At 53.9% G+C, this 27,642-nt stretch overlaps 1 protein-coding gene across 2 annotated transcripts in view; it reads left to right on the top strand.

The window, feature by feature from the left end:
• Window positions 1-7,392: 7,392 nt before the first annotated feature.
• The window catches only part of IGFN1 (immunoglobulin like and fibronectin type III domain containing 1), a 33,109-nt gene continuing 12,859 nt past the window's right edge, over window positions 7,393-27,642 (top strand). Inside the window, exons 1-13 of one of the 2 annotated variants that reach the window (XM_086694685.1) lie at window positions 7,393-7,517; window positions 9,801-9,850; window positions 10,329-10,451; window positions 11,777-11,916; window positions 12,842-12,941; window positions 14,331-14,375; window positions 14,640-14,685; window positions 15,263-15,437; window positions 16,315-16,428; window positions 17,938-18,106; window positions 19,303-19,575; window positions 20,315-20,364; window positions 27,262-27,379. In XM_086694685.1, the coding sequence (XP_086550811.1) occupies window positions 9,844-9,850; window positions 10,329-10,451; window positions 11,777-11,916; window positions 12,842-12,941; window positions 14,331-14,375; window positions 14,640-14,685; window positions 15,263-15,437; window positions 16,315-16,428; window positions 17,938-18,106; window positions 19,303-19,575; window positions 20,315-20,364; window positions 27,262-27,379 (1,360 nt within the window). In that variant the 5' untranslated portion in view covers window positions 7,393-7,517; window positions 9,801-9,843. Of the gene's footprint in view, window positions 7,518-9,800; window positions 9,851-10,328; window positions 10,452-11,776; window positions 11,917-12,841; window positions 12,942-14,330; window positions 14,376-14,639; window positions 14,686-15,262; window positions 15,438-16,314; window positions 16,429-17,937; window positions 18,107-19,302; window positions 19,576-20,314; window positions 20,365-24,349; window positions 27,380-27,642 lie in introns of those variants that run through there. The other variant, XM_086694684.1, reaches the window with a different exon arrangement.

The raw sequence follows: 27,642 nt of genomic DNA, 5'->3' as shown, positions 1-27,642 counted from the left end.
TCCTCTGCCACCATGTGTAGAAGGCAGGGGCTGTCTCCCCATCAGAGAGCAAGCCCCCTGAGGGCAGGACTGGTTTCCTCTCCAGTCCCCAGGGGAGGTCCTGACCTCAGGTTTTCTTAAGCAGGAGACTGACGGGTACCTTCCTTCTCCATGGCTGGATCTCACAAGGACTTGAAGTGCCCCGCAGGCCCCAGCCTCGCTCCCTGCCCAGCCCTCGGCCAGGCCCCTGCCAGTGGTGTTTTGGCATGGTACCCCAGGGTCAAGCCACTGGTCAGGGATGGGGTTTCAGCCTGAACTTTACCACCAGCTGCATGTGGTCAGGCTGCTGGGAACTCGGAAAGTTGATGCCAGAGAAAGGCCAGCTGATGTCAGGGAAGGAGCCATACTACCCTTGGAACCTGAGGCCGGGGGGTTGCGTCATAGGGTCTCATCCCCATGGTACTCATCTCAGCTGGCCAGTGGGAGTGGAGGTTCCTAGGGACAAGTCATACCTCATCTGGGCCTCGATTTCCACCTTTTGCAAACCAGTCCACAAGACTGAGCTTTCCCTGGGTATGTATCCAGGCTTAGGTGCAGGGATTGGAAGTCCCTGTCCCTGACCTTGGAAGCCCCTGGTCTGATGTTGGAGACACAGCCCTACTCTCAAAAATATCAGTCTAAGCGGGGAGGGGGTGGATAGGTTCTGGCTTTGAATTTTTTCCCACTCCAATCTAACCAAGAAACAATACCCAAAAGCTCTTTCGAAAAGACAAATCTATTATTTCTCTGCCTAAAAACCTCATGGCTCCTCATCCACTCCCAAATAAAGACCAAACTCCACTGCAAGGCACAAAAAGCACTTTACAACCTCCCTGGGTATGAAGCCTTCAGGGTAGGTGGGAGTTTTACTGAAGGGCTCTTTCCTGCCCTGTCAAGGAATTTGACCTGCCTAAAGGCTCCTTCAAGGGTGTGCTAAACTCAGGTTTAGCCAGAACTCTTTTCTGCTTAAAGGGAATGTTTCTTTGCAGGGTGGGACGGGGACCATGAAGAGAGAGCTTCTGACCGTCTCCTAACCCCTGAGGCTACAGGTTCAGGAGACACTGCCCTGTGATAAAGCTGCCGAGAGCAGAGCCCTGTCCTGGGACACAGTGGGTGTGGGGAAAGGAAAGACACACTCTGGCATTTAGGAAGTTCCAGGGACTCGGAGACAGAACATATCCCCAGGACAGGCCTGAGACATAAAAGCTGAGGTGAATTAATGTGGTCACACGGACATGTCACTTAATATGGGTGTCACAGGAGGGCAAGAAAGTCATCATTCTAGATGGGGTTGGGGTGTGGGGGAGAATGAATTGAAGGACAAGGGCCAGCGTGTCTGAGTTGGAGAGAATAAGCCAGGAGGTCAGCTGGGAAGGGCGTTGGTTGGTGGAAAGGCCTTGAACGCCACGAGGAGCTTAGATTTGGTGCAAGCAGAATCCTTGCACAGCATGGAGGTTCCACTAGGGCCTAGCCCTGATGGAGCCTGCTTCTAATACAAGAGTCTGAGTCAGGTTGCCCTGTGGGGCTTCCATGGGCAGTTCCAGGACTTGAGGCTCCCAGCTCCCCCTACCCCAGTCTGCCTCATGTCCCAGCTCAAGGTGGCAGGCTCCTCTTCCAGACTGCTTCGCTGCTGCTTTCCCAGCTCCCCACTGCCTTCTGGACTCAGTTTCTCTACCTGAGAAAGGGGAGTTGAGTTCTGCTCAGGGAGCTCTCTGACAGAGAGCTGGGTCAGGATTCCAGAGGAGTGCCCAGGTGGGGTCTCCTGCCCTCCGTGTCCCCTCTTTTGCCAGCATAAAGCCTCTTGCTGTGAGGCCTGTGGTTGTCAGGGGCACATGGCCTGGATGCCATGAGAGTTCTCTGGAGAGATGCCAGGAGGGCGTCTTCTCCCCAATCGGTTTGCCACTTACAAACCCGTCCTGCATTGCCCGTCATCGGGTGGGGCTGCTAAGGACATTGAGCTGGGACAACTTTCCGAGAGGTGGGGGGACTGGAGAAGGGGTGACAAAGAGCGTTCTCTGAACCCCATGGATTTCCCTCCCCTTCCGGCTCCTGCCCCAGCAGAGCCTGTAACCAGTGACGGCAGGGTGTTTCTTGAAGGGTTCAACATTATCGCCCAATGATATTTCCACACGGTCATAGGAGAAACACCGACAGGAATGAAAGAAAGGGACAGTCCTTTTAATTTTTTTAAGCACAAACTGTTCATTCCCAGATCGTGCTACTGGCAGAACACCAAGAATTAGCCATTTTATCAGCCCTGTAATAACTGTAAAGTGCATGATTACATGGCACGGTATTTTGTGTCTAGGTGTTAAAAGTGTAAAGTGGCTAAATGCAAATATTTAAAGTACACTACTCATATTTTAACCCTGTTTTTATTATTTTTTCCTTAAAAAATGCCAGAAGGCTCAAAAATTGGAAGTGGCTGGACCCTTCTCAACTTCTGATAGGCCCTGCTAGATCTTTTGAGGATAAGGCTTATGGTCAAAAGAATCCAGCCATGAAGGCTGCAAAATGTTAGATTATATCTAATTCTTAAAGTTCTGAAGAGCCGGGCCAGGAGGCAAGTGTAATGGAGTTAGAGTGCCTGCTTGACATTCCTACTCAGTCTTTTTTTTTTTTTTTTTTTGACAAAGAGAGATAGAGAGGGAGAGGGGTAGAGAGGGAGAGAGAGAGAATCCCAAGAAGACCCCACGAAGACAGCATGGAGCCTGACACAGGGCTTGAACCCACAAACCAGGCGATCACGACCCGAACCCAAACCGAGAATCGAATGCTTAACCAACTGAGCCACCCAGGTGCCCCAGCGTTCCTACTCAGTCTTTTACTAGTTGTGTAAGCAGGAGGTGGGTATTTAACCATTCTTAGCTTCAGCTTTTTTCTCTGTAAAGTGGACCATAGTAAGTGTCTACTTCATAAGGTTGTTACACGGCTAAACAGAACAGCTCACGTAACGATGTCACGCAGCATCTCTGGACCCAGGAAGTGCTGAACTTTACTGTGATTAGATGAGAACAAACAGGTATCTCATGAGATAGCCAACCATACGAAAACGCAACCTTAGAGAGCAGAGCGGGCTCGCATCCTTGAGCGAGAGTTACTTCCTCACTTCCTTACCATCTGACTGACACCTCAAGGGAGCGGCTTTCTGGGGTGACTTACCAATTGGTGCTTCGCCCCAGCCCACGGCCTTTTGACAGGTCACTCTCGTCTCCATTAACGACTAGTGGTCCGTGGATCTACTCCGCCTCTTTCCTTTGCAGAGAGGGCGCTGAGGCTTGAACAGAGCCTATCTCTAGAAAGGAAGGAGTCAGATTAGATCCACAGATTACCGGTTGTTGAGAGTCAGATTTAACAGTTAATGTATCTCAAGACTTAGAAGAATGTTTGACATGTAGCAAGAACTCTGTAAGAGTTAAGTATTATTATTGTCATTGTGTTGATATTGTTAATGCTAACAAAGGTTCTGTCCAGCTCTAATCTTCTGGAAGGTTCTGTACTGACCCAGTGGACTGATGCCCATTGTGGCCTAACCCCTCCTAGAAACTGGAGCAAGGAATCCTCTCGCCCTCTGCTCCCTGGGGGGGTCCAAAGATCCCTTTCTGTGGCCCTCAGGTCAGCAGGACCTACTGGGCTAGACCCTTTCCGATGAAAGGATGAGCTCCTGACACACATCTTTCTGATGATGAAAGCTGGCTTTGCAAGCATGAAATTGCCCTTGTGGTCTCCAAGATCTTCATTTACAAAAGGCTACATTCATTACTTGCAGGTGGGTGAGAAAGACATGAACTAAGGCTGACCCGTGGGCTGGGCTGGAGATGGGAAGGCATACTGCCAGGTGGGCAGCTGTGGAGGGGGGTGTGGATGGTTTGAGAATGGCCGACGGAAGGACAGCCCTGACAGTGTCCCAGGGAGGCTGGTGAAGCACCGGGAAGGGTGCTGTCTGCCCCCACCCCCTGTCTTCCTGGGTAAGGACTGGTGGGAATAGAGTCCTGTTCCCTAGCCCTAAGCCCAGAAATGGGCCCAAATCCCTGAAGCCATCCCCACAGGACAGCATGCGGCCTTCTATCTTTCTGGAAAGTGCAGTTCTGTTGGTGACATTTGTGTGTGTGTGTGTGTGTGTGTGTGTGTGTGTGTGCATGCGCGCACATATGTGCACAGGTACATACATGTCTTTGATTAGAACGATGCCCTCCCATCCCATCTACCTGGACCTCAATGGGAACAAGAGGACCCGGTCCCATGGAAAATGTCTTCAGGGCTTTGCCCAGCTAGAGCAGAGCCATTTTTCACACTAAGACATAGAGGCAGTAGCAGCCCGCAAATGAATTCAAATTCTCTCCTGAGTCACATGAAATAGCCTTGCTTTCCAAATCCACAAGGCCTTGCCCATGGAACCCACTCAGCAAATCACAGGACTCTAGAAGATTCAGGTTGGCCAGGATCTCAGAGATCATCCCACCCAACCCATGCCATGAGGATTAAAATGGTCCCCAGAGGGAGGCTTGTAGGGGGCCTGAGGCTTTTGGCACCTGCCATATAATAATGCCCTTCCCTGTTGTGGGGACAGGGGAACAATAATAAATTATGATCATTTCACTACCCAAAGTCACTGAGCCCTTCCCATAAGACACTGTGAAAGAATGGATACACACAAATCCTGCATAGAGCTCTTCTGACATGGACATTCCCCTAATAATATAGGCCAAAATTATTCCTTTATCTCCAAAGGAAAAAAAAAATCTATCAGGAGGTGTAATGAGGTTATGTTATGGAGAGAGGCGGTGTGAAAATTTCACCACTGGATAAAATCTGGGCACTGGGAATATTCACTGGGGAATTGTCAGAACACCCTATCACTGGCCTGGGTGGTAGACAGCCAGGAAATCCCTTAAAGGGGCTGAGCACCCCCATTTCACCCCCCCTTTGTTATCTACTGCCAGTCACAAGGAACAACACGAGCTTCTGGCCCAGGAGCTTTCATACCATTGAAGATTCTCACCTTCAGGCAGATGGCTGAACATGCTAGACATACCATAGCTAAATATTACTGGGCATTCCATTTGATAAAGGATAAAGGATAAAAACAGAAGTTGAGGGATGGGTGAAAACTATTTGACCCATTTTAGTTCCATGGAGTCCTGAAATTTCCATCTTACTGCAATGAGAAGGATCCAAGTATGGGACAGTGCAGAGCAGAGAGGCATGCCTATGGTAGTATTTGGGCCATTCCCAGGCCTCAGGGAAGAACCTACCAGCTACTTGGGGGCCAATGGAGGCACCTACAATGCTGAAGGGCTCTGTATTGGGCCTCCTTCTTCCCCTCCTGGGACAATGAAGCATTGCAGTGCAGAAGGTCCCCTGGAGCCCAGGGCTCCACTTTCAGAAAGAACATCTTGGGTTTATTGGACCACCCTCCTGGGACCTGGACTCCTCCCTCTCACTTCTACCCTCCTCAGTTCTTTTTCCACTCTGCACCAGAGTGAGTTTCTAAAAATGCAAACTGGAAGGGCGCCTGGGTGGCTCAGTTGGTTAAGCATCCAACTCCGGCTCCAGTCATGATCTTGTGGTTTGTGGGTTCGAGCCCCACATTAGGCTCTGTGCTCACAGCTCAGAGTCTGGAGCCAGCTTCGGATTCTGTGTCTCCCTCTCTTCTGCCCCTCCCCCATTTGTTCTCTCTCTCTCTCTCTCTCTCTCTCTCTCAAGAATAAACATTAAAAAATAAAAAAATAAAATAATAAATGCAAACTGGGTCCTGTCACCCTTCCAGCTTAAATAAGCCTCAATAGCCCTTAGGACAGAGATCAATTCTTCAATGGTTCCTCAAGCCCACCTGTCTAAGCTCAGCTCATGTGGCTCTTGCCCCAGGTCTCTGAGCTCCAGCTCCCCCGGCCCTCTATCAGTTCCTTCAGAGCACACGCTGCAGTTCGTAATTGGCTATTTATCATGTGTCTGCCCCGTTAGACTGTAAGCCCCACGAGGGAAAGGCCCTGTCATTTGCTTACTTTTGTATTCCCAATGCCTCACACAGGGCCAGACCTGGGACCTGACATAGGGCAGGTGTTCAACACATACTTCTTGAATAAATGAAACACCAGCCTCTGACACCTAGCTTTAGGAACACAGAGAGCGACAAATACATCTGCATGTGCGCGTGTCCACACACACACACACACACACACACACACACACACACACTGGAGTGGAAGAAGTCAAACATCTCCCTTCTAAGAACATATGCAGAGGTAGCTCCTATAGAATTGGCAGTGTGTTAATGAGTACATGTAAATATCCAATGCCCTCCCCTCGAAGGACACATTAGCCCCATTTCCCTTCTACCTCACTTGAATTCTTGATCAATCATTGCTTATTGGTGGCAGCAAACCAGTTCTCTGTCCTCAAGGAGACAGCAGGCGGCTCTTCCAAAGCAGACCAGGTGGGCTTCTCATCTTATCTCCTTCTGGGCCTCGCCTCCCCTCCACTCTCCTTAAGAAAATACCTTAGGGGCACCTGGGTGGCTCAGTCGGTTGAGCGTCCGACTTCGGCTCAGGTCACGATCTCACAGCTTGTGAGTTCCAGCCCTACGCTGGGCTCTGTGCTGACAGCTTGGAGCCTGGAGCCTGCTTCGGGTTGTGTGTCTCCCTCTCTCTCTGCCCCTCTCCTGCTCATGCTCGGTCTCTCTCTCTCCCTCAAAAATAAATAAACGTTAAAAAAAATTTTTTAAAGAAAATGTTACCGGCCATCCTAGCCCCAATTCCCATTTTCTGTCCACACATCCTCAAAAACCCAACCATCTGCCTGCCACCTTCAGCCCCCAGCCCAGCTGGCTGGGTCACGCCTTCTATTCCAAGAAAATTTACCTTCTCCCAGCAAGCCTCCTGGCTGTAGGACTCCCAGGGTCTCCCCCCACCCCACACTGTCACTGAAGTGCACCTCCACGGTGCAGCCTTTGGGATCATGCCCTTTTGTCTAGTTCCCGAAGTCTGTTGCCTATTTGGTGCCACTTTGGGTTGTGATTCCCAAGAGGGCAGTGGCTTTATGTATTAGTGTGACTTATGGTGTCAAGGGTCTCAAGGGATCAGCTTAGCTGAAAAATTAGGGCTTTGGATGAGGCACCCCACCCCCGCCAAAAGGGGTTATCTGAATGAGGCAAATGGAACAAACTTAACCAAGCCAATCTGGTTAAGAGCTTACAGGTCTGCAAACCGAGGAGATGGATGAGCTGATGTCACAGGACCCTTCCATCTCTGACCTCCTCAGAGGCTAGGGCATTAACCCTGGGGGAGGGGGGCTGCCCTGCCAAGCCTGAGCTGGAGCCGGAGGAGGGAGGCGGGGTGAGTGGGAGGGGCAGAGAGAGCCTGGGGCGTCCGCAGTGACCTACATCTGCTCCCGGCACTGTCTGTCCACCAGCAGTCCATTCAGAGCCTTTAGCAGTGTGCAGCAGCTGGAAACAGGGAGGAGGGAGCAGACAGGAGGCTGGAGGTCGGCGGTGTGCCCAGGTAAGTGGGTACCTGGATGCCCACCCATGGCAGAGCAGGGCAGAGATGGGGATGCTGGAATGCTCTCTAACTTTTCTACTCAGGAAGGGGCAGGCAGTGGGCATGGGATCAGCCTGGGGCACGTTTGCTGGCTGGCTGATTCCACCCTGGGGTGCCTGTACAATCCCTTCTAGAGGACTCCAGGATATTTGGAAGAGAGAATCTCAGTGAGTCCTGTCTGAGCAGTTTTGTCCTGGCTCTGATTTTCCAGGCACTGTTTGGCTTAGAGTGTGAAATGATGATCAGGTTAAAAATCTGACTAGCTGTCTAGAATAACGACTTCAGGTCTGGGGCTTGTTACATCTTGATTAATAACATGGTCAAAGCAGTTGAGACAAACCCCATTTGACTCTTCCTGCCTCAATTCTACCAGTTTGGAAGGTAGAGGCAGCAGCTACCTAGAGACGCAAGACGACGGCAGGTAGGGGCAGGGGTGAGCAGTGTTGAGGGCTATTGTTCCGGGACAGACCAGGAGACACTGCCCTGGGCTCCAGGGCTGAGAGTCATGATGGGCTGGGCATGACACGGCTGCTCTTTGGTGCTGAGAAAAATTGGAATTTCTTCTCAAAAGGGCAAAAAGAATTCATGGGAAGAGAATTCATTTCCTTCCCCCTCCCCTCTGATTGAGCCCATATCCCTCTAGTCTCCAACCAAGCAGATCTCTTGCCCGTTTATCACTAACCTTGTCCCAAATCTGGCTTCCTGGAGAGAATGGGGGTGCAGAGGGCAAGGTGGCCGAATCTCGGACCCTTAGGTTCCTGTAGGGGTTCTGCTTCTCTCTCCCTTCTCAGCTGGGACCTGAAGGCAGGAGGCCAGAGGGAGAGCAGCGGTTAGTATTACACCTCATGTGTGACAAACAGCGGAGTAAGGGACTGAGAGCTGGTGGCGAGGGTGATGGGGGCGGGGGGTGATGAAAATGAAGATGACAACGAAGGTGTCCCTGTTGAACGCTGACTACTCCAGGGTGGGGGTCGTATACAGGTGCCAGGGCATGGGACTGGGGAACGGGTGGGACACAGGCCCCTGCAGCTCCCGCCACTCATGGTCGGCTGCATCCTCCTCCATTGGCGGCTGCTCTCCATCATCCCTCGCCCTCCCTCATGACTCCCTGCTGTGCAGCGGCTGTGGCCCTGTGACCGCTCCAGAACGCAGTTGGCGCGCCATGGCATTCCAGCGCGCTGGGGGGCAGCCTCTGGGCTGTAGAGGGGACACCTTGAGGCCAGAAGTGGACAGTTGTGAAATGGAAGTGTCAGTTGGAGGGAAGAATTTGCTCTGTCATGTGTGATTCTATCCTGAACACAAGGCTCTTGGGGAAGGGAACGGCATCTTCAAAATGGAACCCCTCGGGCACGGGCCAAGCGCACAGGGGGTGGGACTGCTGGAGAATTCTTTCAAGACATCCCCCCACCACTGCCCTTCAATTCATGGCTCTCATCAAGGCTCTCACCCCAGCCCAGGGCCAAGCCCCCTCTCTCTCCTGGGTGGCACTCCCCATCAGCCATAATGGAAGGGGGCAATTGTGAAGAAATCAGGGGGAGATAGTGGTAATGGTGGTTGCGAAAGGCTGGAGAACATTTTGGTCACCTGACACTGTAACTCACTGGCTTCAGAGGGGGGCCAGATGGATTTATGAGGATCCTGTCAGCCTGGGTCAAAAAGAGCTGAAGAACAGACAACTAAGGGATTCCCCCCTGCAGATCTGGTCATCAGTAGGATTCCAGATTGGTTGAGGGTGGGAGGCAGAAGGCTGCCGGGTCTTGCTAGAAAATCTCAGAGTTAGGGGAGGAGCCAGGAGTCCCAGAGAATATCCCTGGCAAACTGACATTCCAAAATCAAGAGGGGGCGGTCCACTAAATAGCTAAAGGAATCCCAAACGCCAGGAATTTGTTTTCCCTGAGCTTTGGGGAGGTTATGTCTCACCCTCTGAGTGGCCATCAGGCCTGGGGACGCACTCAAAGGCCAAGCCACCAGCTCAGGCTGTTACAAGCTCACCAGTTACAGGCTCAGCCCTGTGGTCTCGATTACCTGGGAAAGGTACAACCAAGCACCAACCTGCCCTCTCCCTGTCTCTGGGCAGGGAATTGTAGGACACAAATCGGTGTCACTAGGTGGGGTTAGAGAAGCTCTCAGGGACAACTCTACCCAGCTCCCATGCCAGAGAGTGACTGATGCCCCGATGGTGTGGGAGAGATGGGGTAAGACCAGCCTGCACCTCTCATAAACAATTCTGTCTTCTGTTCTCAGGAGATCAGCTGCCACCCTTGGTAACCAAAGACGCACCCAAACTATGGCAGGTGAGAGAAAAGCTGACCTCCCCTCCCCTGCCCTGCCCCTCATCTGGGCTTCTCACTGGGTGGAGAGGAGGCAAGGATAGGGCTCAGAGGTCTTTGGGACTTCACCTGTCTCTTGGCTCTTTTTAGTCTCGGCTTTGGGTTTTAACTTGTTTTCCTGAATAAAGCCCCCCATGGGGAACCCCTTCGCATTCTCCCTTCTCCAGCTTTACCCCCATGACGCTCCCAGGGTCTTCCCTGGGTGCTCCCTGTCCACTTCCCAGGGGCTTCATTCACACTGCTGGAGGACTGTCAGATTCCACTAGAAAATTCAAACGCCCTGCTCACAGGCAGGAGCTCTGGGAGATAGTCCTGCCCCTGGTAGGATAGTGAGGAGGGGTTCATGGTCCTTGGGTGCCTGGGTCGGTGCTCCATTGTGTCGAAGGGCCACCCACGAGGAAGAGTAGGAAGGGCTCATCTCCCTTTCCCCCACCTTTCCCAGGGAAGCCCCTCAAGAAATCCCGCCTTCATGGGGTGAGCATCCAGCAGCTGGTGGAGAATATCCCCGAAGGCTTCAGCACCCCAGACTTCCAGCAGAAGCCCGTCCCCATGGCGCTGCAGGAAGGTGAGACCTGGGAGGGGAGCTGCTGAGGGTGTGTGCAGTGGAGGGGGCTTGGGCGCTGTCCTTCCCAGCCTGCCTCCCAGCCCCCAAGTCCAGCACCAGGCCACGCCGTGTTTCCTTATACTTGTGCGGTGCCTGCCTGCCTGGGTCCCCCGAAGGGCAAGGGACCTGAGGAGCCAAACGAAGAAAGGGAGTGAAGACATACTACGGTATGCTGAAACAAGAAATATTTGGGAATAAGATTGGGGGATGCTAACCGTGGAGCGGGAACGGTGGTGGTGTTTCTTAGCGCCCTCCCCTCTCCCTGCCTCCGAGCAGCTACTATAGACACTATAAAATGGAGTTAAGGGGCTCCTGGGTGGTTCAGTTGGTTAGCGCCTGGCTCTTGACTTCAGCTCAGGTTGTGATATGGTGGTGAAATCAAGCCTCATGTTGGGCTCTGAGCCAAGCACAGAGCCTGCTTGGGATTCTCTCTCTCCCTCTCTCCTGCCCATCTCCCACTTGCACTCTCTCTCTTAATAAAATACAATAAAATAAAATAAAATAAAATAAAATAAAATAAAATAAAATAAGTTAATTTGAGCCGTGTGAGAAAAGTGCCCAGGAAAGTGATGGCAGCAAAGGCTTTAGGGGAAAGGGATGAGAATTGGTGTTCTCCCAACACAGCTTCCTGAAATACCTTGAGTTTACAACATTCCGGTATAAGAAAAAGAATGGCACTTTATTTTTCTAAATCTGACTTTAAGTCACCACTCAACAAAGTCATGAGAAATTGTCTTTCATCACTGGGGAGGGCCCTTGGGTCTTCTTCACTCCTCACTGATCTCTACTGAGATGTTCCTGGCAGGAGCCCAAGGGATTCCTTGAGGGTACGCAGCGCCCAGCCTTCCAGGCCAAACATGGAACTCGGGCGCTTTTCTGAGGCTGGAGCCCTGTGTCTCGGGACCATCCCACCTCGAGAGTGGACATGGAACCTACAAAAGACTCATCCCCTTCCCAGTCGTGGGAGAATCCTTCAGACTCCTTTCCTTACCCACTTGCAAAGAAATACCCCCTTCTGCCCCAAGCCTGCTTGCTTCCCCTTCCACATGGACAGTCTAGCCACACTCTGCGATACAGAAGCCAAGCAGGCATTGTCTGGAAATTCCTGCTCTCCGCCTGGCATCATAAGAGCCTTGGAGTCAAGGGCACCGAGGCCTGACACCCTTTTTGGATTGGGCAGTTGAAATGCCTAAAGCAGTGAAAGTAACATAAATGAAAATCTCAATAAAGTACACTGTCACCCCTCCCCTAACCTGCCAATCTTTTGACCACTTTTCCTGCCCCAGGGAAAAATGCCATCCTTCGGGCCGTGGTCTGTGGGGAGCCCAGACCCAAAGTGCATTGGCAGTGCACCAAAGGTAACCTCAGTAACTCCAGCAAGTACGAGATCTCCTCTGCCCCTGGCAGCAAGGAGCACGTGCTACAGGTAAGATCTGAGTTCTCCCCCGACCCAGGTCTACTCACTTCTTCCTGTCCCCTCGAAGGTCTCCCTGGTGGCCTCCAATCCCCAGAGGAGTAGGAGATGGTCCCAGTTGGGGATGAGTCCAATCAGCTCCACCCTGTGGCTCCAGGTCGCCTGAGCCAGATGTGGATCTGGCTGCCTTGAGGGTACCTCTGCTGCTAACCTGGCAGGTGGCGGAGGCTGGAGCTTAAGAATTCCAGCTCTGGAGTGTGACAGCCTGGCTTCCAATCCCAGGCCCACCACCCTGGCCTTGGAAAGTTACTTACTTCTCTGTTTCTGTACCTGTTTCCTCACCTATAACATGGGGGTGATAACGGTACTTACTTTATGGTGTTGTTATGAATACAAAAGGTTGATGTAAAGTGTCTACTCAGTCCTGGCCTCCAGGGAGCGCTCTGTCCGTGCCGGCCAATATGAGTAATAATTACAGCTACCAGTCATGGAACACCTGCTATGCGCTGGGCCTTGGGCTACACATTTGACATGGACTATATAACTCAATGCTGACCATTCACTACTTTTTGAGATGTTATCCTCACCTTCTAAGAAACAAAGGTTCAAAGAGGTGAAGTAATATACCCTAGGTGCCGTAGCCCATAATATATGACAGAGATGATATTCAGTCCCAGATCCATCCAATCCAAAAAAAAAAAAAAACACGCGCGCTTTTTCTGCTATGCCACGTTGCTTCTGATGGCAGAGAGTTGGTACATCTGCTCTCTGTCATGATCCAGCTCTTTGTTTTGGGGTCTGACTTTCTTGATGAAGGCTGGGGGCTCCGCAAGGAAAGGGCTGTGTCTTGTTCATCTTTAGACACTTATAGCCATGTCCAGTAAGTGGAGGAAAGGGAGGTGCTAGCCCTGTTCCCCTGGCCTTGGCCTCTCTGCAGATCAACAAGCTGACGGGTGAGGACACAGACGTGTACCGGTGCACAGCAGTGAACATGTACGGAGAAGCCACGTGCTCCACCAGGCTCATGGTCATCGAAGGTGGGCCTGTCCCCCTCCCCCTCTTCCTGTCTCGTCAGTGCTTGGATGTTGGCCCTGCTTTTCCCCTCAGAGACCTCAGAGGCTGTGCAGCTGGTGGGGTAAAAAGAGAGAGGGACACCAAGGCTGCTGCCCCATCTGGTGCCAGAGCCCTTGGCTTTATCCACTTCCGCGCTAACTCTGCATCTGGTTTAAAAGGCGCACACTCAGCAGATGCCCCATGGCAGAGGCTCTGGATGATATTCTCTTAAACCCTTGGAATGAGGGCAGGAGCTGGAGGTTGGTGTCTGGTCCTGAACCTTCTGCTCACTCCTTCAATGGGCTTCATTTTCTTCTCTGGGCCTCAGTTCTCCACTGTACAAAGGATCCTTTGTACAGGCTTATGTCAGAGGTGACAGTCAGATATGTGGGGTCGGTTTGTTTGCTTTGGCTTGCACAATGTTTCCAAATTTTAAGTTACTTGTCCACGGGTAATAACGGGAAGGTACATGTCTCTTGAGAAAGCAGATATAGTCTTTCAATTGGCTATACTGTATACAAGTAACAGAAAACCCTACTACGAATAGCCCAAGAAATAGACACTTGAGCATGTCACATGATAAGAAGTCCTGAGGTCAGAGTCCAGGGATCAAACCACAGCTCAGGGCTGTCACAGGACAGCCGGACTCTTCCTGTCTCGCTTTTCTGCTACCCAAAGAAGCTGGTTTATCTCCTCAGAGCCATAAGACAACTGCTGCAGACCCACACTGAATCCACAGACAGATGTACCGGGTACATCTGGCCCTCTTATCAAGAAAGCCAAAGCATTCTCAGAAAGTCCTTGGAGACTTCTGTTTATATCTCATTGGCCAGAACCGTGTCACTCACACGGCCACTCCTAGTTGCAAGGGAAGCCAGTATTTAGCTTTTCCGGCCTCCTTCCTACTAGTGGGAGTGGATAGGTGATGAGGACAAGGATTGGGAATGGCTGCAGGGTCAGGCAAACGGCAGTGTCTGACTTCTTTGGCAACATTGGCCTATACCCCGAAACGGCAGCTCCCAGGTGCCGGAAGAGCCCCTCCAGAGACAGTTCAGTGTGCCGTCACCCATGGTCACCTCACTCACTTCTGCCACCTCCCTGTCCCTGCAGCCATGTCAGTGGGCCTCCCCTGCATGCAATGATAATCAGGTGAGTTCCACCTCCATCATGCTAAGGCTCTGGGGTACCAAAGCTTATGACAGACAGACCATCCGCCCTATTGAGCCCTTTTGCTGAGCCCTTGCTGTGACTTGGAGGTCAGTGGAGAGGGCAGGGCCCTGGCACTCAGCTGGCTCTCAGGAAGACCACCAATGTGTCTTGTTTCTCTCCCCATCTGTCCACATTAACTCCCTCCTCTCCTCCTGATGGTCCAGTTGGCTTTCGGAAGAATCGGAAGAGGCACAAGGAACCCCAGGAGGGTAGGTGGAAGGGTGGCCAGAAATCTCCTTGGGATTGGGGGAATGGGCTACTCCTTGTCTGGTGCTCCCTACCTGGCCAAACCCTTACCTTATGGAGCATAACCAGTGCCCAGGAGAGCCTGTTCAAAAGCTTGGCTGTCAACCATGGACCACAGGTCCTCAGACTGCCCACCCCACCCTACCCCCATTGCTACGGAGTAGCCCCGTGTTAGCCTCTGGGCATCCCATCCTGGGCTTGGGGCCTCATTCCTGCTCCTTTTCTAGACCTCAGGAAGGAGTTGATGGACTACCGAAATCTCCTGAAAAAGAGGTGGGTCTGGGCTTTCCAGGGGCAGGGGTGAAGGCTCCCTGCTACTTCCATGGGCAAGTCAGGCTCAGCTCTCCACTCCACCGGCTAGGAAGCTAGACTGCAGGTGGCCAATGGGAGGAGATGGAGGACTGACCTGGGAGCTCCGCCGCCTTTAAGCTCTATGTCCTTAATCATCTCTCCTGTCTGGGTCCTGATTTACTCCTTTGTAAAATGGGATGCTCCGCTAGAACAATGATATTTTTAAAAAAGTGTTAAAGTAACAGAATAATCTGCGCTCTCCCCCTTCCCCCCGCCCTGCGCATCTTTCTCAGAAATACACACAAAAAAGTTGTTAGGAGTGGTGTTTCTCCTGCGAGCAAGTTTGCACTGTGGGGAGAAGGCGGACGCACCCATCTCTGGGTCCATCATGTCCTGACAGTGGTCAGTCCCAGAGCCCAGCTTCCCTGTCCCTTTCTTCCAGGGCAGAGAGGGCAGCTCCCCACGGGCCCCTCGGGGGGGGGGGGCAGGCCCGGGGGGCCACCTCCTGGGACTCCCCCAGGTCTCCTCTGTCCTCTGACCCGCCCACCCTGCTCCCCAGGGCCCCGCCTCCCCCCAAGAAAAAGCCGGACCTGGAGCAGGTGTGGCAGCTGCTGCTGACGGCCGACCGCAAGGACTACGAGCGGATCTGCCTGAAGTACGGCATCGTGGACTACCGCGGCATGCTGCGCAAGCTGCGGGAGATGCGCAAGGAACACGAGGACAAGATGGCCCAGGTACCCTCTCCTGGGCCGCAGCCCGGTGCCTCGCGGGCGCCCCCTCCTGGAGCTGGGCTTGTTGGAGGACCCGCCCTCGTCCGCACCGTCCCCGCCCGACCCCGGTGTCGGGCCAAGGACCCAGGCCTCAAAGTCCACGACTTGGCTTTAAAATCTGGCTCTGATCCTTACTAAAATCTGGGGCTTTGGGAAAGTTAGGGCCTCCGTGTCTTGGTTTCCTTATTTGTAAAACGGGTGTTCTAGACATACCTGCCTCTTAGGCTTAGTGAGGATGAACGAGGGAAGGTCCTTAAGGCACCCAGCCCGGTGCTGCAAGGGCTTCCGGTCAGCTGTCAGCCTCCCCAGACCTTGGATACCTGTCTTATTTCTAAAAGCTTCCAGTGGAGGGAATTCCACAGTGTCCTATAAACTGCAGGAACTTCTGCCCTGGGTCTAACCTAACTATAGCATCAGTCTGATTTTGTCTTCTGGAAATGCAAAACAACAAAACAAAACAAGTTTCCATCATCCTGAAAATAGTATTTTATCATTTTTGAAGGTGGTTCATCAAACATCCTGGGACTCAGTTTCTGTCCTCCAAGCTTTCTCACTGACCTTATCACAGGGCTTTGCACACAGTGGGAGCTCAACTAAATTTTTATTGGACGGAATAACAGATGAACAGAAAAGCCCTCCCAGGTTCTCAGAGCACTTGGACACCTGGGGTCCTTTCTCGCTTTCCTTGCTGACCTGATGTCTCACCTTGGAAAATTTCTTCCCACCTGTAAAATGGGCAAATGCATGCTCCAGTGGGGCCCTGGGGGGCTGGGGTCTGCGGGTTTGGAGTGCCCTGATTAGAGAGCTCAGACAGCTCCCCGGGCGGGTTTGTCTTCCCTAGTATGTCAACGCCATCTCCAACCTGAGACACATCAAGGTCAGCAAGGAGGGGGTCGCAACGTTTGACCTGGAGCTGGACCTCAAGTATTCTGGGAGCAAGATTTACCTGTATAAGGTGAGGCCGGAGGAGCCATTGAAGGGGGAGGGATCTGGCAGGGATGCTGCAGGTCCTGGGCGGGGAGGAAATAGGGGTCCACGGGTTCTCCTCTGGGAGCAATTCAGGTCCACAGATGGTGAGTCCTGCATCGTATGGAACTCCTGGTTCGGGTGAGGTCAAACTTCGGTGTGGACAGTTCGCAGAGTGCTCTTACCTCTCATTACGCAGCCAGGTTCTCCAGCCAGGGCACGGGGACAGGCGGCAGCGGGGGTTAAAAGAGAATTCTGAGAAATCCCCCATCCGATTCTGCACCCCCATCCATCTAGCTCTCTCTCCAGAGATCTGACACATCCTTGCATGGGCTCCAATAGTAACTGCCTGTCAACAAAGTGGGAACTGGGGCAGATGTGTGTGTTGGGGGAGGAAACAGAGCACAGCAATTCTAGTTCTATCGTCAGACTCATCCTGGCTCCACCACTTACTGGCTGTGGGACCCCAGGCAAGATGCTTACCGTCCCTGTGCCTCGGGGTCCTCACATGTAAAGTGAGGGTCATGTAGGACCTATCTCATGGCACAATTAAAAGATGAATGAGATTATATATGATTTACCACTTTTCTTAGCTCTGTTGTCCTCCTGCCCCCTCCCCCCTCCCCTGGGCTCGCCTCGGTTTCCCTGCTCCAACTGGTCCTGCTGCCTGTCACGTCTATGGTCTTCCCCGCAGCCAGGCTTCCCCTGGCCACCTTGTGTGACACTGTTGTGCCCCCCCAACCCCATCCTGCCTTCCTGAATCTGTACCCTCCTCTCTCTTTTCTTTTTTTCCCTAGTTCTATCTGTTTCTAATATATGTTATATTGCCTGCTTATGATATTGGTTGTTTGTCTGTGTCCCTTGTAGAATTTTAGCTCCCTGGGGGCAGGAATCTTTGTTGTATTCACTAATGCGCCCCAAGTACCTAAAACAGTGCCTGGCACACAGTAGACAACCGAAGATGAGCTATTATTAGTATCTGGCACATAGCAAATCTATCCAGGCTTTAGCTAAAGTGGGCGTGGGTATAGAGTACTAGGTTTTGTAGAGCCCTGAGGGTATCTGATAGAACTCTCTCACGACCCTCTGGGAACAAATGTGCTGCCCCCCCCCCCCCAGCCCCGGGCTCCTGGTGGTGCCTCCTTGCCCCCTGCTAACCCCCTCAGGCTGCTTGGTAGTTGCTCTACTCAATCTCAGCTGAGATCTCCCACTCTCAGGTGCCTCTTGGGTAACACTTACAGATTATTTACTCCACGGTGAGAGTCAAGGACACTCCTAGGACATTTATTCCCCTTCGCCTCACATTCCCTGTTTTCAAGGCCTCTGAGCCCTGCTCTCCACCCCCTGCCCCTGTCCCCCTCCCATCCCCCGTGTGGTTCCAACAATATGTTGTCTGGTGCCTGGGCCAGTGAGAGAAAGCTGTCAGAATGGGGTTGGGGCAGGAGGTCCTGGGGACCCGCTGAGGCCCTGAACCCTCCTCTTCCTTTCTCCGCCTCAGGATGGTGAGATGATCCCCTACGGCTTCGACAACCAGACCAAGCACTGTCTGCGGCAGCTGGGGAAACGCTACCACTTCCAGATCCGGGACCTGCATCCTGAGGATGCTGGCATTTACCAGGTCAAGGTGGAGGATGTGGAAATCTTCTCCACGGAACTGGATGCTAGCGGTGGGTGCTCTTCCCCTCAGAAGTTCGAATGGGGGAGATCCGTAAGGAGGGGGGCTCATGCCATGGTTGGGGGGAAGAGAAATGTGATGTGCCCCCTACCCCTGCCTTGCAAAGACTGTTCAGAAGAGGAAGATACACCCAGATGTTAAATTGAAGTGATCTCTGCTTTCCAAAAGTCTTGGTCCAAGGTCTATGTTCTCTTGGTGCTGAGTTCCAGCCACAGACATACAACATCCATGCCATACCCCTGCTCACAGACCTTCTGCAGCAACCAATTATTTCCAGATTAGGTCCAAATTAATACCGCTCCTCCTCGTCACTCCTTTCTGATGCAGACTCTCACTTCCCAGACCCCCCCCCCCCCCCCCCCGCAGCAAGAAGCTCTACCCAGGTTAGGCACACTTGTGCCCCGTACAGACCTCTTCCTTCCCTGCCTCTAGTGCCCACACCTCACCTGGGAACCGTCCCTTCCTCCCTCATCAAACTCTGCCCCATCCCACAAGTAGCTGTGTATGCAATCTCCACCCCCCCCCCGCCCCCCTCCACCGAAGCACCTGACAGCTCCAGAGGCTTCCTGGGAGGAGGAGAGACTGGAGAAGAAAGCTTTGGGCAGATAGAGTGTAAAGAACATGGTTCTAAATCAAGGTTGAGAAAAAAGAGGGCATGAGATCTCTGGTATGCCTGGGCATACGCCTGGTATAGGGGAGAGGGGCAGGGGCCTTGGAATCAGCCAGACCTGGGTGTGAATTCTGACCGGGTTGCCTCTTGGTTGGGTAAAACTGGGGCAAATCGTTGAACTTCTGAAGCCTCTGTTTCCTTTCCTATAAAAAGGAAATAATAATACCTACCTTGGAAGTGGTCACAAGAATTCATAAGATAACATATATAAAGCACCGGCAGTCAGCATATAGGTTTTCTTCACGTACCTGTCTTACCCCAGGATACAATTTCTGGATTTAGGATTACAGAATTCCAGAGCTGAAAACAGTCTTACTATTCATAACCTAATTATAATCCCTCATTTTATAGGGGGGGGGACCGTCACCTGGGGTAAGGAGGTGACCTGCCCAAGATGACACAGGGGGTTTGTGGCTGAGCTGGTCTGAACCTGGGCTTCTGACCAAGCAGCCCCACCGTGTCAGGTCACACTGCGTCATGTTGCCAAGCTGACACCCCCATTCCTACCTCCCGGACAGCCATCCCCGCCAGAGTGGTGGTCCCGCTGGCTGAGGCCCACTGTGAAGAGCAGGGTGACGCCGTCTTCGAGTGTGTTCTCTCCAACCCCTGCCCCAATGCCACCTGGAATTTCCGGCACCAGCCACTCCAACTCAGCAACAAATATGAAGTGTCTGTGTCTCCTGATGGGCTGACCCACCGTCTGGTGGTAAGGGAGGCCCATTTCTCAGACATGGGCCTCTACTCGCTTGGCACTGGGTTCCACAGCTCTAGCGCCTGGCTGGTGGTTGAAGGTGAGTGGTTCACACCTCTGTCTTTCCCTGCCTCTACCAAGGCAAGCCTCAGGGCCGAGGAGGGCATGAAGAAGGTCAGGAGTAGGGGCTCCCTTTGGTCAGTCATTTGCTTTTGAGGATTCCTTCCCTGTCAGAGAATGAGGAAGGCTCCCGAGATCTATTCCTGAGCTGTTGTGATGTAGGCCCTTCACTGCCGGCCGGGTCGACCTCAGCTATATCTCCTCCGCGAGGCCTCTGGAATTACTCTGGGGGTGCAGATCCAAGATGGCCTGAGGGTCCTGGCCAGCTCTTGGCCCAAGTTCAGTATGGGTGAGAAGTCCCTGGGTTAGGCCAAAGAACACCCTTAAATCCCCCTAGGGATGTGGGCTCAAGGTGATCTCAGGAAACTAAACTGGGCATTTGTAAGGCAGATGGTGGGGCAAACAGATCTTTTAAAAACCATGCAACTGCTCGTGGCAGTTTGATAAGGAGATGAGTTTGGGGTTATGTGTTTTCTCCAAAAATCCTCATGAAGCACATAGCAGCAGCGGGATGGTCTGTGGCTTGAGGGCTGGGGGAGGTGGTGATAGGATTCATCTATCAGTGAGCTGGCACACCCTGGCTTCTGAGATGGTCAGCTTTTTCTCTACTGGGGAACCTGAAGGTCAGTCAAAGCAGTTGGGGTCAGACAGGTGCCTTGGCCTGATTTAACGGGTCTTTTCTTTCGTCTCTCTGTGGGGCCATTGACCTCTCACCAAAGCTGGGAAGGATAAAGGCCTTATGACCACAAGTGATCACCACCAGCTTCAAGCACAAGGAACCCGGACTTCAAAAGCAGAAGATTCCAGGAGCGTCGGTGGCAAGGGAGGGAAACCCAGAGAACAGGGCCCCCTGGAGGGCTCCCTTAATGGGGCCAGGCCTGCTTCTGAGCTACAGCTGACAGCTGGCTCAGAGACAGGTGGCCTTGGTGGGCATGGCTATTCCTTGATGGAGGGTGATGGGGCAGCTGGCTCAGCCTGGGGCCCTGGACAGGCAAGAAAGGGCTTTGGGGAAGCAGAGGGATACACAGTCACTCCCCCTGGGGAAAATCAGCTGCACAGGGCGGGAGGCTGGGACAGAAGCCTTCCAGGGAGCCCCTATCCACAGGGAGAAGGCCTGGAATCAGGTTTGGGCCTCACGGAAGGTCAACAGCAAGATCATGGCAGGGACAGTGATGGGGACAGATGTGGTAGGACAGCAGGAGGCTGGGAGGCTAAGTCCAGGCACTCTCAGGTGGGAGGCCTGGGAAGCGGTGGGGAAGGAAAGGAATACAGAGAAGATCATCAGAGTCCCCTGGACAGGCATAGCCAGGAACAACTCTGCAGTGCTCATCTGGGACCTGGGAGGGGAAAGACAGCTCTGAGGGGATCCCAGTCTGGTCCTGTGGGCTCTTGGTCAGAAGAGGAAATGATGGAGATTTTGCAGGAGGGAAGCCTGGGTGAGGTGGAGGGAGGGGGTGATCGGAGCAGGGAAAGGCAGAAAGGAGCAACAAGGGCAGTGTGGGGTAGTGGGACTGACCTGGGGGAAGCCAGAGACAGTCATAGGGTAGGTGGTCCTGGGGCCCAGGAGTACTCTGGAGAAAGAGCTTCTAGCTCCAAGGCAGCCATAGGCCCTGAGTCCTGGGGCTCTCAGGGAGGTAGAGATGCTCATAATGGGGAAGCAAGGGGTTTCTGGGGGCCAGAGGAATCTCTAGGAAAGAACTTCCAGGAATCATCAATATCTGGTAGCAGAAAATTCCTCCTGGGACGAGAGGGGCCTGAGGACAAAGCTGAGGGTTCACTACAGGCAGATGATCGTGGCCCAGGGAAGTCTGTGGGTGGGGGAAAGGGCTACAAAACTAGCCCTGGAGGCCCAGGAGGTCCTGGGGGCTGGGAAAAGGGCCTACAGGGACTCCGGGGAAGGGAGGGCCAGGAGACAGCAGGGGGCTTGGGTGAGGCAGGGCATGACTCCGGAAGCCTCCAGTATTCACAAAGCTGGACAGCAGGGCAGTGGGGAGCAGAGGGTAGTGGCAGAATAGAGTCTGAGAGCACAGGTCCTTGGGATGACACAGGGTCCAGCCTCAGCAAAACTGGGGCTCACCGTGGGCCTGGAATGTTGGGGTCTAGTGTAGGGGATGGTGGTGTGGGTGGTGCCCAAGGGGCTGGACTGATGAGATCTGGTCAGGGGTTGGATACCAGAAGCCACAGGCTAATTGGGTCTCCAAGCCTGGATGCTCAGGGGTCTGGGGGGACACTAGGAGACCTTGATGGGTTAAGAGGTCCAGGGACAACAGGTTCTGAACCAGACTTCTGGAATGGGTCAGGGGACTCCAGAGGACAAAGACCCAGAGGTGAGACAGGCTATGAGGATGGCTTAGGAGGTGCAAGGAGAATAGGACCTAGGTATGGTGGTGGCTTAGGGTATGCCAGTGAACTAGGTCTTGAAAATGCGGCTGGTTATAGTGATGGCTCAGTGACGTCAGGAGAAATGGGATCTGGTTATGGCACTGGTTGTAGAGTTGCCTCTGGGACACCTGGGGGAACAGAGTCTGAGGAAGGGGGTGGTTATAGGCATGGCTCAGGGGTACCTGGGGAAATGTGGTCTGGAAACAAAGATGGTTCTGGTCCTGCAATAAGGGGGTCTGGGAAACTTGCTAGTCTCAAGAGTGGCTCAGGTAGCCCTGAAAGAGGGCCCATGGATGAAGCCAGGATACATCCAGAGGCCAGGGATGCATCCAGAGGCCAAGGGGATACTGGCCCTGGGGGAAGGCATCATTCTCATGGTGGCCTAGGGAGTCCTGGGACAGTGGGGTCTGTAGGTAGAGGTGGCCACGGGGCCTCTACAACAGTGGAGTCTGTTGGGGAGGGATATGTGGAAGCAGAACCAGGGGTCTCTGGAAGAATAAGACCCTGGGGTCAGACTGGAGACTATGGGGACTTCAGAGCCTCAGGGTCTCTGGGGGCCTTTGGAGAAGGAGGCCATGAAGATGGCTCTGGGGGAGCAGGAGCCATGGAGCCAGGGTATCTGAAGGCAGGAGGTAAAGTGAATGACGGGGGTAGGACCAGGGACCTTGGTGCTAGGGCCTCTGGAGCTGGAGCTGGTCATTGGGATGATACCAGGTTCCCTGAGGCACTAGCTCCTCATGCTGGGGCCAGTTCCAAGAGCCAGGGGGCTTATGGCTCTGGTGATGTGCCGGGTTATGGGGGTGGATCAGGAATTCGAGGGCCTCAGCAAATTGGAAGGAGAACAGCTTATGGAGAAAGGTCAGGGGGTCTTGGGCCTGGGGGCATCGGGCCAGGGGGTGAGGAAGGTTATAAGGATGGTATTGGGTCCTCTGGGGGAATAGGGCTTGTAGATGAGGTAGGCTATAGGAAAGATTTGGGAGCTCCTGAGGGAATGGGTTCAGTGGGTAAGGCAGATCATAGGGATGGTTTGGAGGGTTCTGGGAGAATGGGGTCAGGGGGTGAGATAGGTTATAGGGATGGTCTGGGGGGTTCTGGGAAAATGGGGTCAGGGGGTGAGGCAGGTTATGGGGATGGCTTAGGGGGTTCTGGGAGAATGGGGTCAGGGGGTGAGATAGGTTATAGGGATGGTCTGGGGGGTTCTGGGAAAATGGGGTCAGGGGGTGAGGCAGGTTATGGGGATGGCTTAGGGGGTTCTGGGAGAATGGGGTCAGGGGGTGAGATAGGTTATAGGGATGGTCTGGGGGGTTCTGGGAAAATGGGGTCAGGGGGTGAGGCAGGTTATGGGGATGGCTTAGGGGGTTCTGGGAGAATGGGGTCAGGGGGTGAGATAGGTTATAGGGATGGTCTGGGGGGTTCTGGGAAAATGGGGTCAGGGGGTGAGGCAGGTTATGGGGATGGCTTGGGGAGTTCTGAGAGAATGGGGATGGAGGGTGGGGCAGGTTATAAGGATGGTTTAGGGGGTTCTGGGAAAATCAGATCAGGGGGTGAGATAGGTTATAGAGATGGTCTGGGAGGTTCTGGGAAAATGGGGTCAGGGGGTGAGGCAGGTTATGGGGATGGCTTCAGGGATCCTGGGAGAATGAGGATGGGGGGTGAGGCAGGTTATAAGGATGGTTTGGGGAGTTCTGGGAGAATGGGGTCACAGGGTGATACAGGTTATGGGGATGGCTTGGAGGGTTCTGGGAGAATGGGAATGGGGGGTGGGGAAGGTTATAAGGATAGTTTGGGGGGTTCTGGGAGAATTGGGTCAGAGGGTGAAATAGGTTATAGGGATGGTCTGGGGGGTTCTGGAAGAATGGGGTCAGAGGGTGAGGCAGGTTATGGGGATGCCTTGGGGGGTTCTGGGAGAATGAGGATGGGGGGTGGGGCAGGTTATAAGGGTGGCTTGGAGGGTTCTGGGAGAATCGGGTCAGGTTATGATGATGGCTTGGAGGATTCTGGGGGAATGGGGTCAAGGGGTAAGGCAGGCTATGGGGATGGCTTGGAGGGTTCTGGGAAAATGGGGTCAGGGGGTAAGGCAGGCTATGGGGATGGCTTGGAGGGTTCTGGGAGAATGGGGTCAGGGGGTAAGGCAGGCTATGGGGATGGCTTGAGGGGTTCTGGGAGAATGGGGTCAGGCGGTAAGGCAGGCTATGGGGATGGCTTGGAGGATTCTGGGAGAATGGGGTCAGGGGGTAAGGCAGGCTATGGGGATGGCTTGGGGGCTTCTGGGAGAATGGGGTCAGGGGGTAAGGCAGACTATGGGGATGGCTTGGGGGGTTCTGGGAGAATGGGGTCAGGGGGTAAGGGAGGCTATGGGGATGGCTTGGAGGGTTCTGGGAGAATGGGGTCAGGGGGTAAGGCAGGCTATGGGGATGGCTTGGAGGGTTCTGGGAGAATGGGGTCAGGGGGTAAGGCAGGCTATGGGGATGGCTTGGAGGGTTCTGGGAGAATGGGGTCAGGGAGTAAGGCAGGCTATGGGGATGGCTTGGGGGGTTCTGGGAGAATGGGGTCAGGGGGTAAGGCAGGCTATGGGGATGGCTTGGAGGATTCTGGGAGAATGGGGTCAGGGGGTAAGGCAGGCTATGGGGATGGCTTGGAGGATTCTGGGAGAATGGGGTCAGGGGGTAAGGCAGGCTATGGGGATGGCTTGGTGGGTTCTGGGAGAATGGGGTCAGGCGGTAAGGCAGGCTATGGGGATGGCTTGGAGGATTCTGGGAAAATGGGGTCAGGGGGTAAGGCAGGCTATGGGGATGGCTTGGAGGGTTCTGGGAGAATGGGGTCAGGGGGTAAGGCAGGCTATGGGGATGGCTTGGGGGGTTCTGGGAGAATGGGGTCAGGGGGTAAGGCAGGCTATGGGGATGGCTTGGAGGATTCTGGGAAAATGGGGTCAGTGGGTAAGGCAGGCTATGGGGATGGCTTGGTGGGTTCTGGGAGAATGGGGTCAGGCGGTAAGGCAGGCTATGGGGATGGCTTGGAGGATTCTGGGAAAATGGGGTCAGGGGGTAAGGCAGGCTATGGGGATGGCTTGGAGGGTTCTGGGAGAATGGGGTCAGGGGGTAAGGCAGGCTATGGGGATGGCTTGGGGGGTTCTGGGAGAATGGGGTCAGGGGGTAAGGCAGACTATGGGGATGGCTTGGAGGATTCTGGGAGAATGGGGTCAGGGGGTAAGGCAGGCTATGGGGATGGCTTGGAGGATTCTGGGAGAATGGGGTCAGGGGGTAAGGCAGGCTATGGGGATGGCTTGGAGGATTCTGGGAGAATGGGGTCAGGGGGTAAGGCAGGCTATGAGGATGGCTTGGGAAATTCTGAAAGAATTCGGTCAAAGGGTGAAGCAGGTTATGGGGACGGCTTGGGGGGTTCTGGGAGAATGGGGTCAGGGAGTAAGGCAGGCTATGGGGATGGCTTGGGAGGTTCTGGGAGAATGGGGTCAGGAGATGAGACTGGTTATAAGGATGGTTTGGGGGTTTCTGGGAGAATCAAATCAGGGGGTGAGGCAGATTATAGGGATGGTCTGGGGGGTTCTGGGAGAATCGGGTTAGGAGATGAGGCAGGTTATAAAGATGGCTTGGGAGGTTCTGGCAGAATCTGGTCAGGGGGTGAAGCAGGCCATAGGGGTGATTTGGGGGGTACTGAGGGACTAGGGTCAGGAAATGAGGCAGATTATAGGGGAGGCTCAGGGGTATCTGAAAAAATGGGGTCAGAAGGTGAGGTGGGCTACAGAGATGGTTCAGGGAGTTTCAGAGTAACAGGCACACAGGCTGGAGTAGGGTATGAGGGTGCACCCAGAGACCAAGAAGCCATAGGGCAAGGGTCAAGATACTGGACAGCATCAGAAGGGGCTGATGGTGTCACAAACTCCAAAGATGGCTCAGAGAGGGGCAGAGGAAGGAGGCTTTTGATAGGGGCACATCCAGGACTGGGCTCTAGGACGACTGAGGTGCCAGCAACTACAGATGGTGCAGCATGCGGGGACGACCCTTCGGGCGCAGGGGTGTTGGGGATTCAAGGAGGGTCACAGAGTCTTTCAGATGGGCAGGACTCCAAGAAGGGTCTCAGGGGCTCTGGAACCTCAGGGGTCCCTGAGGCACCGGGGGCTGTTGGCTCTATGGGAAAACCAGGTGTCAGAGAGTGGCAAGATGCTACTGGGATCCCAGGGTCTCCTGGGGGCAGAGAGCCTCCCAGTAGGGAGGGTGGGTCTGCAGATCAAGCAGGGGGTATGGGGGCTTCTGGGTTTCCTGATGGTCAGGGCGCAATGGAGGGTGAGACGTGGGCAGATGTGGCTGCTCTGGAATGTGGACATGAGCAGGACTTCTGGAAAGCAGGCCCAGGAACACCAGACAGGGGTAGAGCAGCTGGCCTTGGGGGATTTGCACCTCGAGGAGGTGGGGACTCACAGGTGGAAGGCAGAAGGATGGGAGCTGCATGGAGGAGTTCAGTGGGTACAGGCCAGGTTCTAGACAGCAACCGGATGCCTGGGGAAAGGAATAAATCAGCATCAGGTTCTGCCGATGGACAAGGTGTAAGCCGCACTGGGGCCCTAGACAGGGAAGACCAGGGATTTGGCCAAGGTAGCACAGGTGCTGGGAATCAGTCCCCAGGTTCCAGAGCTTCCAGATCTCTGCAGGAGAAAGATCCCACTTTCAGTGGGACCCATGATGGCTCCAGGAGCAGGAAGGGTGCTCCAGGCCAAGAAGGAGCTGGTGGGCGTCAAGGCCCATGGTTCCTGGATAGCAAAGGGTCAGGTCCTGGAAGGGGCAGGTCTATTGGCCCAGGGGACTCAGGTGTCCTGGAGGAAGAGAATTCCACTTATAGGGAGAATGGCTTCACCCAAAAACCTGGGGATTTAGGGCCTCAGGGAGCCTGGAATAGCCTAGATGGGCCCTTTGGCAGAAAAGACTCTGTAGACAGATCAGGGGGCATCCAGGGCATGGGCTTTCAGCTAGACAAAGGACATAGAGGAGAAAGAGGGTCCCTGGAGGCTGAGAATGACAAGGCCCAGGGTCCAGGTGCCCAAAAGGAATATGAGGGATGGGGAGCAGAAGAGTGTGGCGGGTCAGACAGAAGGCCTGGCCAGCTCAGAAGCAGGTCCCTGAGACAGTCAGGGGTGGAGGCTGGAACAGCAAAGGGAAGGGGAGCAGAGGAGGGCAGAGGCTTGGGGCAGCCACTGGGAGGAGACAGCAGAGGGAGCGGAGGGGTGACTCTGCACGAAGACTGGAGCCAGGAGCCCCCGAGTCATCTTGGCAGCAGGAGAGGTGGCAAGGACGGCAGGTCAGACATCTATGGCCAGGGGAGCGATGCCACCCTGAGTACCAGATCCAGATCCAAGCGTGGCACTGACGCTTTCTCCAAGGAGGCCCAAGGTAAGTATTTCTCAGGGGAATGGCTCCAGTGGGGTAGAGCCAAGGGCAACTGGAATGACTGGGTCGGTCTCAATTCTGTCTCCAGCCCCAGGAGTTTGTCCCTGCTGGCGCCCCTCCCCCCCCCATTTTTAGGGATCTCTTCCCATCTAGGAAGCGGCCTCTTCTTCCTTGTGCAGGTGGGATCCAGGCTGCGTGGGGCCCCGAGGTCTCTGGGTCTCTGTCTTAACATCCTATGTCCAAAGAACTAGAGCTGTTGAAATGCT

The sequence above is a fragment of the Puma concolor genome, chromosome E4, assembly GCF_028749965.1.
Source record: "Puma concolor isolate L17-30 chromosome E4, mPumCon1.1.hap2, whole genome shotgun sequence".
In the NCBI taxonomy this organism is placed as follows: domain Eukaryota; kingdom Metazoa; phylum Chordata; class Mammalia; order Carnivora; family Felidae; genus Puma; species Puma concolor.
Note: the sequence above shows the minus strand (reverse complement) of the source record. Positions and strands in the feature narration are given on the sequence as shown.